Source organism: Phocoena sinus, chromosome 6 (assembly GCF_008692025.1).
Source record: "Phocoena sinus isolate mPhoSin1 chromosome 6, mPhoSin1.pri, whole genome shotgun sequence".
Classification (NCBI taxonomy): Eukaryota; Metazoa; Chordata; class Mammalia; order Artiodactyla; family Phocoenidae; genus Phocoena; species Phocoena sinus.
Genome location: NC_045768.1, coordinates 45,384,782 through 45,399,655, shown reverse-complemented (window position 1 = coordinate 45,399,655; position 14,874 = coordinate 45,384,782). Strand labels below are relative to the sequence as shown.

General features: G+C 37.4%; 1 protein-coding gene across 1 annotated transcript in view; it reads right to left on the bottom strand.

Moving 5' to 3' along the window:
- Nucleotides 1-14,874, bottom strand: part of TRPM6 (transient receptor potential cation channel subfamily M member 6) — a 138,644-nt gene that overhangs the window by 105,989 nt on the left and 17,781 nt on the right. The window contains exons 2-4 of the mRNA XM_032635982.1: nucleotides 12,886-12,965; nucleotides 10,701-10,739; nucleotides 3,797-3,974 (exon numbers count right to left, since the gene is read on the bottom strand). Of these exons, the coding sequence (XP_032491873.1) occupies nucleotides 3,797-3,974; nucleotides 10,701-10,739; nucleotides 12,886-12,965 (297 nt within the window). The remainder of the gene's footprint in view (nucleotides 1-3,796; nucleotides 3,975-10,700; nucleotides 10,740-12,885; nucleotides 12,966-14,874) is intronic.

Sequence of the window (14,874 nt, the reverse complement as noted above, 5' to 3'; positions counted from 1 at the left end):
TACTAACAGCCATAAAAGGGGAAATCGACAGTAACACAATCATAATAGGGGACTTTAACACCCCACTTTCACCAGTGGACAGATCATCCAAAATGAAAATAAATAAGGAAACACAAGCTTTAAAAGATACATTAAACAACATGGACTTAATTGATATTTATAGGGAATTCCATCCAAAACCAACAGAATACACTTTCTGCTCAAGTGCTCATGGAACATTCTCCAGGACAGATCATATCTTGGGTCACAAATCAAGCCTTGGTACATTTAAGAAAATTAAAATCATATAAAGTATCTTTTCCAACCATAATGCTATGAGACTAGATACCAATTACAGGAAAAAATCTGTAAAAAATACAAACACATGGAGGTTAAACAATACACTAGTAAATAACCAAGAAATCACTAAAGAAATCAAATAGGAAATCAAAAAATACCTAGAAACAAATGACAATGAAAACACGACGACTCAAAACCTACGCTATGCAGCAAAAGCAGTTCTAAGAGGGAAGTTTATAGCAATACAATCCTACCTCAAGAAACATCTCAAATAAACAACCTAACCTTAAACCTAAAGCAATTAGAGACAGAAGAAAAAAAAAACAAAACCCAAAGTTAGTAGAAGGAAAGGAATCATAAAGATCAGACCAGAAATAAAGGAAAAAGGAATGAAGGAAATGATAGCAAAGATCAATAAAACTAAAAGCTGATTCTTTGAGAAGATAAACAAAATTGATAAACCATTAGCCAGACTCACCAAGAAAAAAAAGGGAGAAGACTCAAATCGACAGAATTAGAAATGAGAAAGGAGAACTAACAGCTGACACTGTAGAAATAAAAAGGATCATGAGAGATTACTACAAGCAAATATATGCCAATAAAATGGACAGCCTGGAAGAAATGGACAAATTCTTAAAAAAGCACAACTTTCCAAGACTGAGCCAGGAAGAAATAGAAAATATAAACAGACCAATCACAAGCACTGAAGTTGAGACTGTGATTAAAAATCTTCCAACAAACAAAAGACCAGGATCAGATGGCTTCACAGGTGAATTCTATGAAACATTTAGAGAAGAGCTAACACTTATCCTTCTCAAACTCTTCCAAAATATACCAGAGGGAGGAACACCTCCAAACTCATTCTACAAGACCACCATCACCCTTATACCAAAACCAGACAAAGATGTCATGACAGAAAACTACAGGCCAATATTACTGATGAACAAAGGTGCAAAAATCCTCAACAAAATACTAGCAAACAGAATCCAACATCACATTAAAAGGATCATACACCATGATCAAGTGGGGTTTATCCCAGGAAGGCAAGGATTCTTCAATATACACAAATCAATCAATGTGATACAACACATTAACAAACTGAAGGAGAAAAAACATATGATCATCTCAATAGATGCAGAAAAAGCTTTCAACAAAATTCAACACCCATTTAAAATAAAAACCCTCCAGAAAGTAGGCACAGAGGGAACTTACCTCAACATAACAGAGGCCATATATGACAAACCCATAGCCAACATTGTTCTCAGTGGTGAAAAACTGAAACCATTTCCTCTAACATCAGGAACAAGACAAGGTTGTCCACTCTCACCACTATTATTCAACATACTGTTGGAAGTTTTAGCCATTGCAATCAGAGAAGAAAAAGAAAGAAAAGGAATCCAAATCGGAAAAGAGGAAAAGCTGTCATTGTTCGCAGATGACATGATACTATATAGAGAGAATCCTAAAGAATCTACCAAAAAACCACTAGAGCTAATCAATGAATTTGGTAAAGTAGAAGGATACAAATAAATCTCTTGCATTCCTATACATTAATGATGAAAGATCTGGAAGAGAAATTAAGGAAACACTCCCATTTACCATTGCAATAAAAAGAATAAAATACCTAGGAATAAACCTACCTAAGGAGACAAAAGACCTGTATGCAGAAAATTATAAGACACTGATGAAAGAAATTAAAGATGATACAAACAGGTGGAGAGATATCCCATGTTCTTGGATTGGAAGAATCAACATTGTGAAAATTGCTATGCTACCCAAAGCAATCTACAGATTCAATGCAATCCCTATCAAACTACCAATGGTATTTTTCATAGAACTAGAACAAAAAATTTCACAATTTGTGTGGAAACACAAAAACCCCAAACAGCCAAAGCAATCTTGAGAAAGAAAAACGGAGCTAGAGGAATCAGGCTCCCAGACCTCAGACTATACTACAAAGCTACAGTAATAAAGACAGTATGGTACTGGCACAAAAACAGAAATATAGATCAATGGAATGGGATACAAAGCCCAGAGATAAACCCACACACCTATGGTCACCTTATTTTTGATAAAAGAGGCAAGAATATACAATGGAGAAAAGACAGCCTCTTCAATAAGTGGTGCTGGGAAAACTGGACAGCTACATGTAAAACAATGAAATTAGAACACTCCCTAACACCATACCCAAAAATAAACTCAAAATGGATTAAACACCTAAATGTAAGACCAGACACTATAACACTCTTAGAGGAAAACATCGGCAGAACACTTAGACATAAATCACAGCAAGATCCTTTTGACCCACCTCCTAGAGAAATCCAAGTAAAAACAAAAATAAACACCTGGCACCTCATGAAACTTAAAAGCTTTTGCACAGTAAAGGTAACCATAAACAAGACAAAAAGACAACCCTCAGATGGGAGAAAATATTTGCAAATGAAGCAACTGACAAAGGATTAATCTCCAAAATTTACAAGCAGCTCAATATCAAAAAAAAAAACCCAATCCAAAAATAGGTAGACCTAAACAGATATTTCTCCAAAGAAGATATACAGATTGCCAACAAACATACAAAAGGATGCTCAACATCACTAATCGTTAGAGAAATGCAAGTCAAAACTAAAATGAGGTATCACCTCACACCAGTTAGAATGGCCATCATCAAAAAATCTACAAACAATAAATCCTGGAGAGGGTGTGGAGAAAAGCAAACCCTCTTGCACTGTTGATGGGAATGTAAATTGATGCAGCCACTATGGAGAACAGTATGGAGGTTCCTTAAAAAACTAAACATAGAACTACCATATGACCCAGCAATCCCACTACTGGGCATATACCCTGAGAAAACCATAATTCATAAAGAGTCATGTACCACAATGTTCATTGCAGCTCTATTTACAATAGCCAGGACAGGGAAGCAACCTAAATGTCCATTGACAGATGAATGGATAAAGAAGATGTGGCACATATATACAGTGGAATATTACTCTGCCATAAAAAGAAGCAAAACTGAATTATTAGTAGTGAGGTGGATGGACCTAGAGTCTGTCACACAGAGTGAAGTAAGTCAGAAAGAGAAAAACAAATACCGTATGCTAACACATATATATGGAATCTAAAAAAAAAAAAAAGTTATGAAGAACCTGTGGGCAGGACAGGAATAAAGACGCGGATGTAGAGAATGGACTTGAGGACACGGGGAAGGGGAAGGGGAAGCTGGGACAAAGTGAGAGAGTGGCATCGACATATATACACTACCAAATGTAAAATAGATAGCTAGTGGGAAGCAGCTGCATAGCACGGGGGATCAGCTCTGTACTTTGTGACCATCTAGAGGGGTGGGATAGGGAGGGTGGGAGGGAGATGTAAGAGGGTGGAGATATGAGGATATATGTATATGTATAGTTGATTTACTTTGTTATTTAGCAGAAACTAACACACCATTGTAAAGCAATTATACTCCAATAAAGATATTTTTTAAAAATCGGCAAAATAATGTAGGTTATTAGCAAACCTTAGAGTGGTGGGTGTGCTCTCCATCTTGGAAGTTAATCGTGCCAAAGGTATCTGTAGAGCTTTTCATTGTGTGCTTTTCAACACACCATTGTTCATTTTCACTACCGTTGGCAGCTGAGATGGTCCAGGCTTCATCTATCCCATAATGGTCTCTAATCAATCGCCCACAGTAACACCTTAAATTTGGGATAAATACCAATTTCAAAATAGAAAACACACAATTTCAGAATAGAAAATAGATGTAATGTTTCTACATTTTCCTAGGGTAATATATAGATGATATATATTAACAAGTTTTAAAACTTCACACTGAGATTTATATTTGATTTCCAACACTGGGTTGTTTTCTAAGTTTAAAAACATTCTCACTGCTTCTCTCCCTTGGCTACACATTAGAATCATTTTGGGGATGTTTTAAGAAAACATTACAAATCTCTTACACACCCATGATTATAGCAGCGTTATTCACAACAGCCAAGAGGTAGAAGCAACGCATGTATTCATCAATAGATGGATGGATGACCAAAATGTAGTATACACATTCAATTTTGCAAGATAAAAAGTTCTGTAGATCCATAACACAACAATGGGAATATACTTAACACTACTGAACTGTACTCTTAAAAATGATTAAAATAGTAAAGAAAACAAACATCAAATTGTATATTTTAAATATGTGCAGTTTATGTCAATTATAGCCCAAAAACTATTTTTAAAAAATAATATTGTGAACAATCATTGACAGGAAGACACGGGAAGTCACCAAAAAAGATACCACATATCCAAAGACAAAGGAGAAGCCACAATGAGATTGTAGGAGGGGCGCAGTCACAATCAAATCAAATCCCGTAACTGCTGGGTGGGTGACTCACAAACTGGAGAACACTTATACCACAGAAGTCCACCCACTGGAGTGAAGGTTCTGAGCCCCACATCAGGCTTCCCAACCTGGGGGGCCAGCAACGGGAGGAGGAATTCCTAGAGAATCAGACTTTGAAGGGTAGCAGTATTTGACTGCAGGACATCAACAGGACTGGGGGAAACAGAGACTCCACTCTTGGAGGGCAAATACAAAGTAGTGTGCGCATCAGGACCTAGGAGAAGGAGCAGTGACCCCACAGGAGACTGAAACAGATCTACCTGCCAGTGTTGGAGGGTCTCCTGCAGAGGCAGGGGGTGGCTGTGGCTCACCATGAGGAGAAGGACACTGGGAGCAGAAGTTCTGGGAAGTACTCCTTGGCGTGAGCCCTCCCAGAGTCTGCCATTAGCCCCCACAAAGAGCCGGGTAGGCTCCAGTGTTGGGTCACCTCAGGCCTGTTTGATTGTTTACCAACAGGGAGGGAACCCAGCCCCACCCATGATCAGACAAGTGGATTAAAGTTTTACTGAACTCTGCCCACCAGAGCAACAGTCAGCTCTACCCACCACCAGTCCCTCCCATCAGGAAATTTGCACAAGCCTCTTAGATAGCCTCATCCACCAGAGGGCAGACAGCAGAAGCAAGAAGAACTACAATCCTGCATCCTGTGGAACAAAAACCACATTCATAGAAAGATAGACAAGATGAAAAGACAGAAGGCTATGTACCAGATGAAGAAACAAGACAAAACCCCAGAAAAACAACTAAATGAAGTGGAGAGATACAACCTTCCAGAAAAAGAATTCAGAATAATGATAGTGAACATGATCCAGGACCTAGGAAAAAGAATGGAGACAAAGATCAAGAAGAAACAAGAAATGTTTTACAAAGACCTAGAAGAATTAAAGAACAAACAAACAGAGATGACCAATAAATATCTGAAATGAAAAATACACTAGAATGAACCAATAGCAGAATAACTGAGGCAGAAGAACAGATAAGTGACCTGGAAGACAGAATGGTGGAATTCACTGCCATGGAACAGAATAAAGAAAAAAGAATGAAAAGAAATCAAGACAGCCTAAGACACCTCTGGGACAACATTAAATGCAACAGCATTCACATTAGGGGTCCCAAAAGGTGAAGAGAGACAGAAAGGACCTGAGAAAATATTTGAAGAGATTATAGTCAAAAACTTCCCTAACATGGGAAAGGAAATAGCCACCCAAGTCCAGGAAGCGCAGAGAGTCCCATACAGGATAAACCAAAGGAAAAACACGCCGAGATACATAGTAATCAAATTGACAAAAATTAAAGACAAAGAAAAATTATTGAAAGCAACAAGGTAAAAACAACAAATAACATACAAGAGAACTCCCACAAGGGTAACAGCTGATTTCTCAGCAGAAACTCTACAAGCCAGAAGGAAGTGGCATGATATATTTAAAGTGATGAAAGGGAAGAACCTACAACCAAGATTACTCTACCCAGCAAGGATCTCATTCAGATTCGATGGAGAAATCAAAAGCTTTACAGAAAGCAAACGCTAAGAGAACTCAGCACCACCAAACCAGCTTTACAACAAATGCTAAAGGAACTTCTCTAAGTGGGAAACACAAGAGAAGAAAAAGACCTACAAAAACAAACCCATGGGCTTCCCTGGTGGCGCAGTGATTGAGAGTCCGCCTACCGATACAGGGGACACAGGTTCGTGCCCCGGCCCAGGAAGATACCGCATGCCGTGGAGTGGCTAGGCTCGTGAGCCATGGCCACTGAGCCTGCGCATCTGGAGCCTGTGCTCCACAACGGGAGAGGCCACAACAGTGAGAGACCGTGTACAGCAAAAACAAACAAACAAACAAAAAAACCCATAACAATTAAGAAAACGGGAATACGAACATATATATCGATAAACACCTTAAACGTGAATGGATTAAAAGCTCCAACCAAAAGATACAGGCTCACTGAATGGATACAAAAACAAAACACATGTGTATGCTGTCTACAAGAGACCCACTTAAGACCTAGGGACACATACAGACTGAAAGTGAGGGGATGGAATAAGGTATTCCATGCAAATGGAAATCAAAAGAAAGCTGGAGAAGCAGTACTCATATCATATAAAATAGACTTTAAAATAAAGAATGTTACAAGAGACAAGGAAGGACACTGCATAATGATCAAGGGATTAATCCAGGAAGAAGATATAACAATTGTAAATATATATGCACCCAACATAGGAGCACCTCAATACATAAGGCAATGGCTAACAGCGCTAAAAGAGGAAATCGACAGCAACACAATAATAGTGGGGCACTTTAACGCCTCACTTACACCAATGGAAAGATCATCCAAACAGAAAATTAATAAGGAAACACAAGCTTGAAATGACACAATAGACCAGATAGATTTAATTGATATTTATAGGACATTCCATCCAAAAACAGCAGATTACACTTTCTTTTCAAGTGCACATGGAACATTCTCCAGGATAGATCACATCTTGGGTCAAAAATCAAGCCTCAGTAAATTTAAGAAAACTGAATTCATATCAAGCATCTTTTTTGACCACAATGCTATGAGATTAGAAATCAATTCCAGGGAAAAAAACGTAAAAAACACTAACACACGGAGGCTAAACGTTACTAAATAACCGAGAGATCACTGAAGAAATCAAAGAGGAAACCTAAAAATACCTAGAGACAAATTACAACGAAAATACGACGATCCAAAACCTATGGGATGCAGCAAAAGCAGTTTTAAGAGGGAAGTGTATAGCAATACAAGCCTACCTCAAGAAACAAGAAAAATCTCAAATAAACAATCTAACCTTACACTGAAAAAACCTAGAGAAAGAGGAACAAACAAAACCCAAAGTTAGTAGAAGGAAAGAAATGATAAAGATCAGAGCAGAAATAAATGAAATAGAAACAAAGAAAACAGTAGCAATGATCAATAAAACTAAAAGCTGGTTCTTTGAGAAGATAAACAAAATTGATAAAACATTAGCCAAACTCATCAAGAAAAAGAGGGAGAGGACTCAAATCAATAAAATTAGAAATGAAAAAGGAAAAGTTACAACAGACACCACAGTAATACAAAGCATCCTAAGAGACTACCACAGCAACTCTATGCCAATAAAATGGACAACCTGGAAGAAATGGACAAATTCTTAAAAAAGCACAACTTTCCAAGACTGAACCAGGAAGAAATAGAAAATATGAACAGAACAATCACAAGCACTGAAATTGAAACTGTGATTAAAAATCTTCCAACAAACAAAAAAGTCCAGGACCAGATGGCTTCACAGGTGAATTCTATCAAACATTTAGAGAAGAGCTAACACCCATCCTTCTCAAACTCTTCCAAAAAACTGCAGAGGAAGGAACACTCCGAAAGTCATTCTATGAGGCCACCATCACCCTGATACCAAATCCAGACAAAGATACTACAAAAAAAGGAAATTACAGACCAATATCACTGATCAATATAGATGCAAAAATCCTTAACAAAATACCAGCAAACAGAATCCAACAACACATTAAAAGGATTATACACCATGATCAAGTGGGATTTATCCCAGGGACGCAAGGATTCTTCAATATACTCAAATTAATCAACATGATACACTATTAACAAATTGAAGAATAAAAAACACATGGTCATCTCAATAGATGCAGAAAAACCTTTTGACAAAATTCAACACCCATTTATGATAAAAGCTCTCCAGAAAGTGGACATAGAGGGAACCTCCCTCAACATAATAAAGGCCATATATGACGAACCCACAGCAAACATCATCCTCAGTGGCGGAAAACTGAAACCATTTCCTCTAAGATCAGGAACAAGACAAGGATGTCCACTCTCACCACTATTATTCAACATAGTTTTGGAAGTCCTAGCCATGGCAAGCAGAGAAGAAAAAGAAATAAAAGGAATACAAATTGGAAAAGAAGAAGAAAAACTGTCACTGTTTCCAGAGGACATGATACTATACATAGAGAATCCTAAAGATGCCACGAGAAAACTACTAGAGCTAATCAATGAATATGGTAAAGTTGCAGGATACAAAATTAATGCACAGGAATCTCTTGCATTCCTATACACTAATGATGAAAACTCTGAAAGAGAAATTAAGGACACACTCCCATTTACCACTGCAACAAAAAGAATAAAATAACGTAGGAATAAACCTCCCTAAGGAGACAAAATACCTTTATGCAGAAAACTATAAGACACTGATGAAAGAAATTAAAGATGATACAAACAGATGGAGAGACATACCATGTTCTTGGATTGGAAGAAGCAATACTGTGAAAATGACTAGACTACCCAAAGCAATCTACAGATTCAGTGCAATCCTTATCAAACTACCAGTGGCATTTTTTACAGAACTAGAACAAAAAATCTTAAAATTTGTATGGAGAAACAAAAGACCCCAAATAGCCAATGCACTCTTGAGGGAAAAAAAACGGAGCTGGAGGAATCAGACTCCATGACTTCAGACTATACTGCAAAGCTATAGTAATCAAGACAACATGGTACTAGCACAAAAACAGAAATATAAATCAATGGAATAGCATAGAAAGCCCAGAGATAAACCCATGCACCTATGGTCAACTAATCTACGAGAAAGAAGGCAAGGATATACAATGGAGAAAAGACAGTCTCTTCAATAAGTGGTGCTCGGAAAACTGGACAGCTACATGTAAAAGAATGAATTAGAACCCTCCCTAACACCATATACAAAAATAAATTCAAAATGGATTAGAGATTGAAATGTAAGACTGGACACTATAAAACTCTTAGAGGAAAACATAGGAAGAACACTCTTTGACATAAATCACAGCAAGATTTTTTTTGATCCACCTCCTAGATTAATTGAAATAAAAAAATAAATAAACAAATGGGACCTAATGAAACTTAAAAGCTTTTGCAAAGCAAAGGAAACTACAAACAAGATGAAAAGACAGCCCTCAGAATGGGAAAAAATATTTGCAAATTAATCAATGGACAAAGGATTAATCTCCAAAATATAATCAGCTCAATATTAAAAAAAAACAACCCAATCAAAAAATGGGCAGAAGATCTAAACAGACGTTCCTCCAAAGAAGACATACAGATGGCCAAGAAGCACACGAAAAGCTGCTCAAAATCACTAATTATTAGAGAAATTCACATCTAAACTACAATGAGGTATCACCTCACACCAGTTAGAATGGGTATCATCAGAAAATGTACAAACAACAAATGCTGGAGAGGGTGTGGAGAGAAGGGAACCCTCTTGCACTGTTGGTGGGAATGTAAATTGATACAGCCACTATGGAGAACAGCATGGAGGTTCCTTAAAAAACTAAAAATAGAATGACCATATGACCCAGCAATCCCACTACTGGGCATATACCCAGAGAAAACCATAATTCAAAAAGACACATGCACCCCAATGTTCATTGCAGCTCTTTTTACAATAGCCAGGTCATGGAAGCAACCTAAATGCCAATCAACAGATGAATGGATAAAGAAGATGTGGTACATATATACAATGGAATATTACTCAGCCATAAAAAGGAATGAAATTGGGTCATTTGTAGAGACGAGAATGGATCTAGAGTCTGTCATACAGAGTGAAATAAGTCAGAAAAAGAAAAACAAATATCATATATTAACGCATATATGTGAAACCTAGTAAAATGGTGCAGATGAACTGGTTTGCAGGGCAGAAATAGAGACACAGATGTAGAGAACAAATGTATGGACACCAAGGGGGGAAAGTGTGGGGGTGTGTGGTGGTGGTGGGATGAATTGGGACATTGGGATTGACATGTATTCACTAATATGTATAAAATGGATAACTAATAAGAACCTGCTGTATAAGAAATAAATAAAATTAAATTTTAAAAAAATCTTAATACTTACGGAGATTAAGAAAAATCCTCATGTGAAATGTAAGATGCACATCAAAAGGAAGGACTGTTAATTAATGCAAAAAAATAGATGCAACTTCAGAGAAATATATAAACATAGAACTGTTTATCTGTCTTACCTGATTAAATTCTGACAAACCTGGCATCCCACAGTACATCTTAATTAAAGAAATAAAACCACTGTTAGTTTATTAATATATTTGAAAACATATTTAATGCTTATTCAGTAAATATCTGTTAATCGTCCATAATCTGGAAATCAAGGTTTACTGAGTACTCATACATCATCTCCCAAATATTCCCAGAGGTCATTTACCATATATAATTACATTGCAGCAACTATGATCTAATTAACAGAATACTGAGTTTGGAACCAAAATACCTGGATTTAAATCTCAATGATTTAACAATTCCTCTAAGTTTTCACATCTGAAAATAATATCTGACCCATACAGTTATTAAAATGATTAAGAGTGATAATATATGTAAAGTGTCTTATAGTATCTGGTATATTGCAGGATGTATAAAAATGCTGGCTATTATTATTATACTATGAAGATAACACAGAATTCCTGAGAATTAAGTAAGAAAACATACATATACGATTTTAAAACCCTAAAACACTATCAAACTGAGGAATAGTTGGTATGATTATAATAATTATATTTATTAATCTCTTTTTTATGATTCAAAAAAGCCTTCTGGATTTGGGAGTTGGCATTATGATCATCAATGATCATATTTTAAGTGTGAAGAAGTTTTAACTTGAAAAGAAATCTAGGTAAAATAATGGAAGAAAAGGTAGTGTTCATAGAATCAATCATTCTAAATTATTCAGAGATGAATATTCAGGTCTTTCACTTCATCCTGTCCCCAGCCTTTTAGAAATCTTTTTTCTCAGAAGCTTCACTTCAACAAGTTCCAAATGTGAAAGAAAAAGACGTTGTAATCCAGTCTATCAGATTTGTTTCTTATTAGGAGCTACAAAAAGAATCAGTAAAAGACAAACCTTTATCTAAATTTAAAATAGTGAACTACCACTCTTTTGCTGTGCTCCATAAGGAAGAAAACTGCATGAAAGCCACAGTTTTGAGAATCTTACTAGGGTCTAAGAAAAAGGCTGGCATGGAAGGAATAGCCATAGTCATCCATCCATTTTTTACAATCACAAAATAAGAGAGACTGCTTTTTTCTCATAAAAAGTAGAATATCTTCGACCATTCATGGAATTATGATCACTGATACTCTTCTTGAGTCTGTGGGCTAATGACCTATAGTTTACCACTTTTCATGAGGTTCAAGGTGACTGTGAAGATGATTTTCCATTTACAGAGCAGTGGAAGCCACCTGAGCTCAATGTGCCTTCTACTGCAGCCACTATCATATTATAAAATCTCATAAAAGATGAAGGGAAAAAACAAGGTTACCCTGCCTTTTTATCCTGTAAACATTTTATAAGCAGGTAAAATGAGGATTTCCAATCACGCGGCTTACAAGCCACAGGTAACTCAAAGAGGGTGGGACTAGTAAATATTTAACAAAGGCAAAGAACACTATTTTAGTCATCATCCCCAAAGAACTAGAATTTCAGTGGCCTCACCTGCTACCTTTCATGAGCATACAGCTGTGATTTCTAAACTTCAAATGAATGTAAGGCCAAATGCTTAGCAGAATCTAAAAATAGAGTGGTCCCCCTAATTAAAATACTGCTCTCCTATTTTCCTTCCCTTTTAATTCTTTTCCCCCAGGGCAATGCTACCCAATCTTAATTTCATGGACCCGATTACCCTGGGGAATTTTCCATAGACCTCTCTTCCTCTATCTTTCACTGGCTGCTGTTTTGAACTTTGTTCTACAAGTAGAACTTCCAAAGGGTTGTCAAGAACTCAGAATAATCAAACGCAAATCATTCCATTCTGCTGCCCATTATCTGCTCAAGCAAAAAGCCTGCAGGAGGAAAAAATTAACTGTTTGCATAATCTGAGCATGGAGTCCTGAAATATCCCAGTTACTACATTCACAGACACTTGGGGATAAGGAAGTCACACTATTTTGAATATTCAGTACTCAAAAGTTGTAAATTTTTTATCCAAACCCAGTGGAATGGATGTAGCACTAGATATTTCCCTGGTATCTATCCTCCCAGGAAGAGAAACAGGAACATCAAAGATAAAGCAGCAGAGTGAAATCTACCACAATATTAACAGTGGCTCCACAGGGCAAACAAGTCATATCTCTAAATTTCAGTAAACAGTCCTCCAAGTACTGTTGCTTTAAAAAGAAAAATGTAATTAAAAATTGTACCTGTGAGGGTCCTTTGAGCTGGGTATGATTTTGTTACATTCTCTCTTGTCGAACACTCCTTCAATCCAGGATTTCTGGGACTGAATAGAAAAATGTCATTATTTTCATAGTCTCATTAAATGAAAACACAGTATAACCACAGTAGTCCAGGTAGGCAAGATATACTTAAATATAATAGACCCTAATTAAAATGCCAAGACCAGCCCCAAACCCCTAAGCATTTATTAGGTTCTATTACAGACAACATAGACACAAATAAGCCAATGTGAACACAAAAATATTCACAAAGTTAATTGGTCCACAATCTCATTTTAAGTGAAAGATCCCTAAATGCACAAAACTCTACCAAGGAAGTAAAGATATAGTGGAAGCATTCTCTTAATTCTGCCAAAAGTCACTTTTAAATCTTGTACCGTAACCCTACAGAGTGAATATTAAGCTCTCAAACTTCAGAATTCTCACTTATAAAGTCTCACTTTGGCTAAGATTTGACAGGAAGCTGGAAAGAGTGTCAGAGGAGAGATGTAACCTCAGCAAGATTCTGTAAAAGAGTTCAATCTAAAACAAATCTGGAGGATATGTAATGGAGAATATCACAAGTGTGCCCTCAGAAGGGAACTTAACTGAGAAACTGATTTCCCATAAATGCCTGATTCACAGAAGATGAGACTTATTTCCTGACCAAAAACCATATGCCAAGAATCTCTCCCCACCCTCAAGACAATGAATTTACTGCTTAGACACTGGCTGGACGTCTCCCTCTTTGCACTCCCTGCCCCAAACCCTCAACAGACTCGCCTGTAGCTTGCTACAGTATGCATTTCCCAAATTCAATTCCTCTGCTATTCCTGAATAAACTCAATTTCTGATCATTCAGGCTTGCCTCAGTTTACCTCTTTATTTAGGTTGACAATTTGATACACATTGTATAAGCATGGCTTACCATTGGCTGAATTTCAAAATATCTGAATTCATTCAACAAATATTTTGAAATAGGCCTCCATATGGCATGCTGGGAATTCTATGGCAAATAAGACAAAGTTCTTACTCTGAAGGAACTTAGAATAAAAAGAAGGAAACGGATAACAAATTGATATCATTAAACTTCATGTGTAACATTTACCTATTAAAAATGTCTCCGGGGGCTTCCCTGGTGGCGCAGTGGTTAAGAGTTCGCCTGCCGATGCAGGGGACACGGGTTCGTGCCCCGGTCCGGAAAGGTCCCACATGCCGTGGAGCCGCTGGGCCCGTGAGACATGGCCGCTGAGGCTCCACGTCCGGAGCCTGTGCTCCGCAACGGGAGAGGCCACAACAGTGAGAGGCCCGCGTACCGCAAAAAAAAAAAAAAAAAAAGGCTCCAGGGACTTCCATGGTGGTCCAGTGGGTAAGACTCCACACTTGCAATGCAGGGCGCCCAGGTTCAATCCCTGGTTAGGGAACCAGATCCTGCATGTGTGCTGCAACTAAGAGTCCACATGCCACAACTGAGTCCACATGCCGCAATTAAGACCCGGTGCAGCCATAATTAATTAATTAATTTTAAAAAACCAGCTCCAAAAGGGGTCCCTAATTTAGCAGCCTATGTATACAAATTAAGCAAGCTATGCTCAACCACTCCCTTCTTTTAAAAGGCTAGACAGCTGAATCTAGTAGAATGATGTGGGCAAATTACTTTCTTCAGACCTGTTTTCCCATCTATTAAAAAGGAGATAATAACAGTAATACCTACTATTGGGCTACTGAAAGGAATTAAGGCTTAGATTTCTCCCTGGGACTTACTCGGGCTCAGTAAAGCTTAGTTATTATTGGTAATATCAAAGGTAAAAATTAGCTTTTTGGTTGGTAGCATGGGAACTTAACTTTGATGTATTTTTTTCATAGAAAAATACTTCCTGACCTCCAAATCTCTCTCCTACGACCTCTCATATTTCAAACGAATGACTTTTATGGGTCCATTTTCCCCCACTAGACTCCAGCTCCTACAGGCCC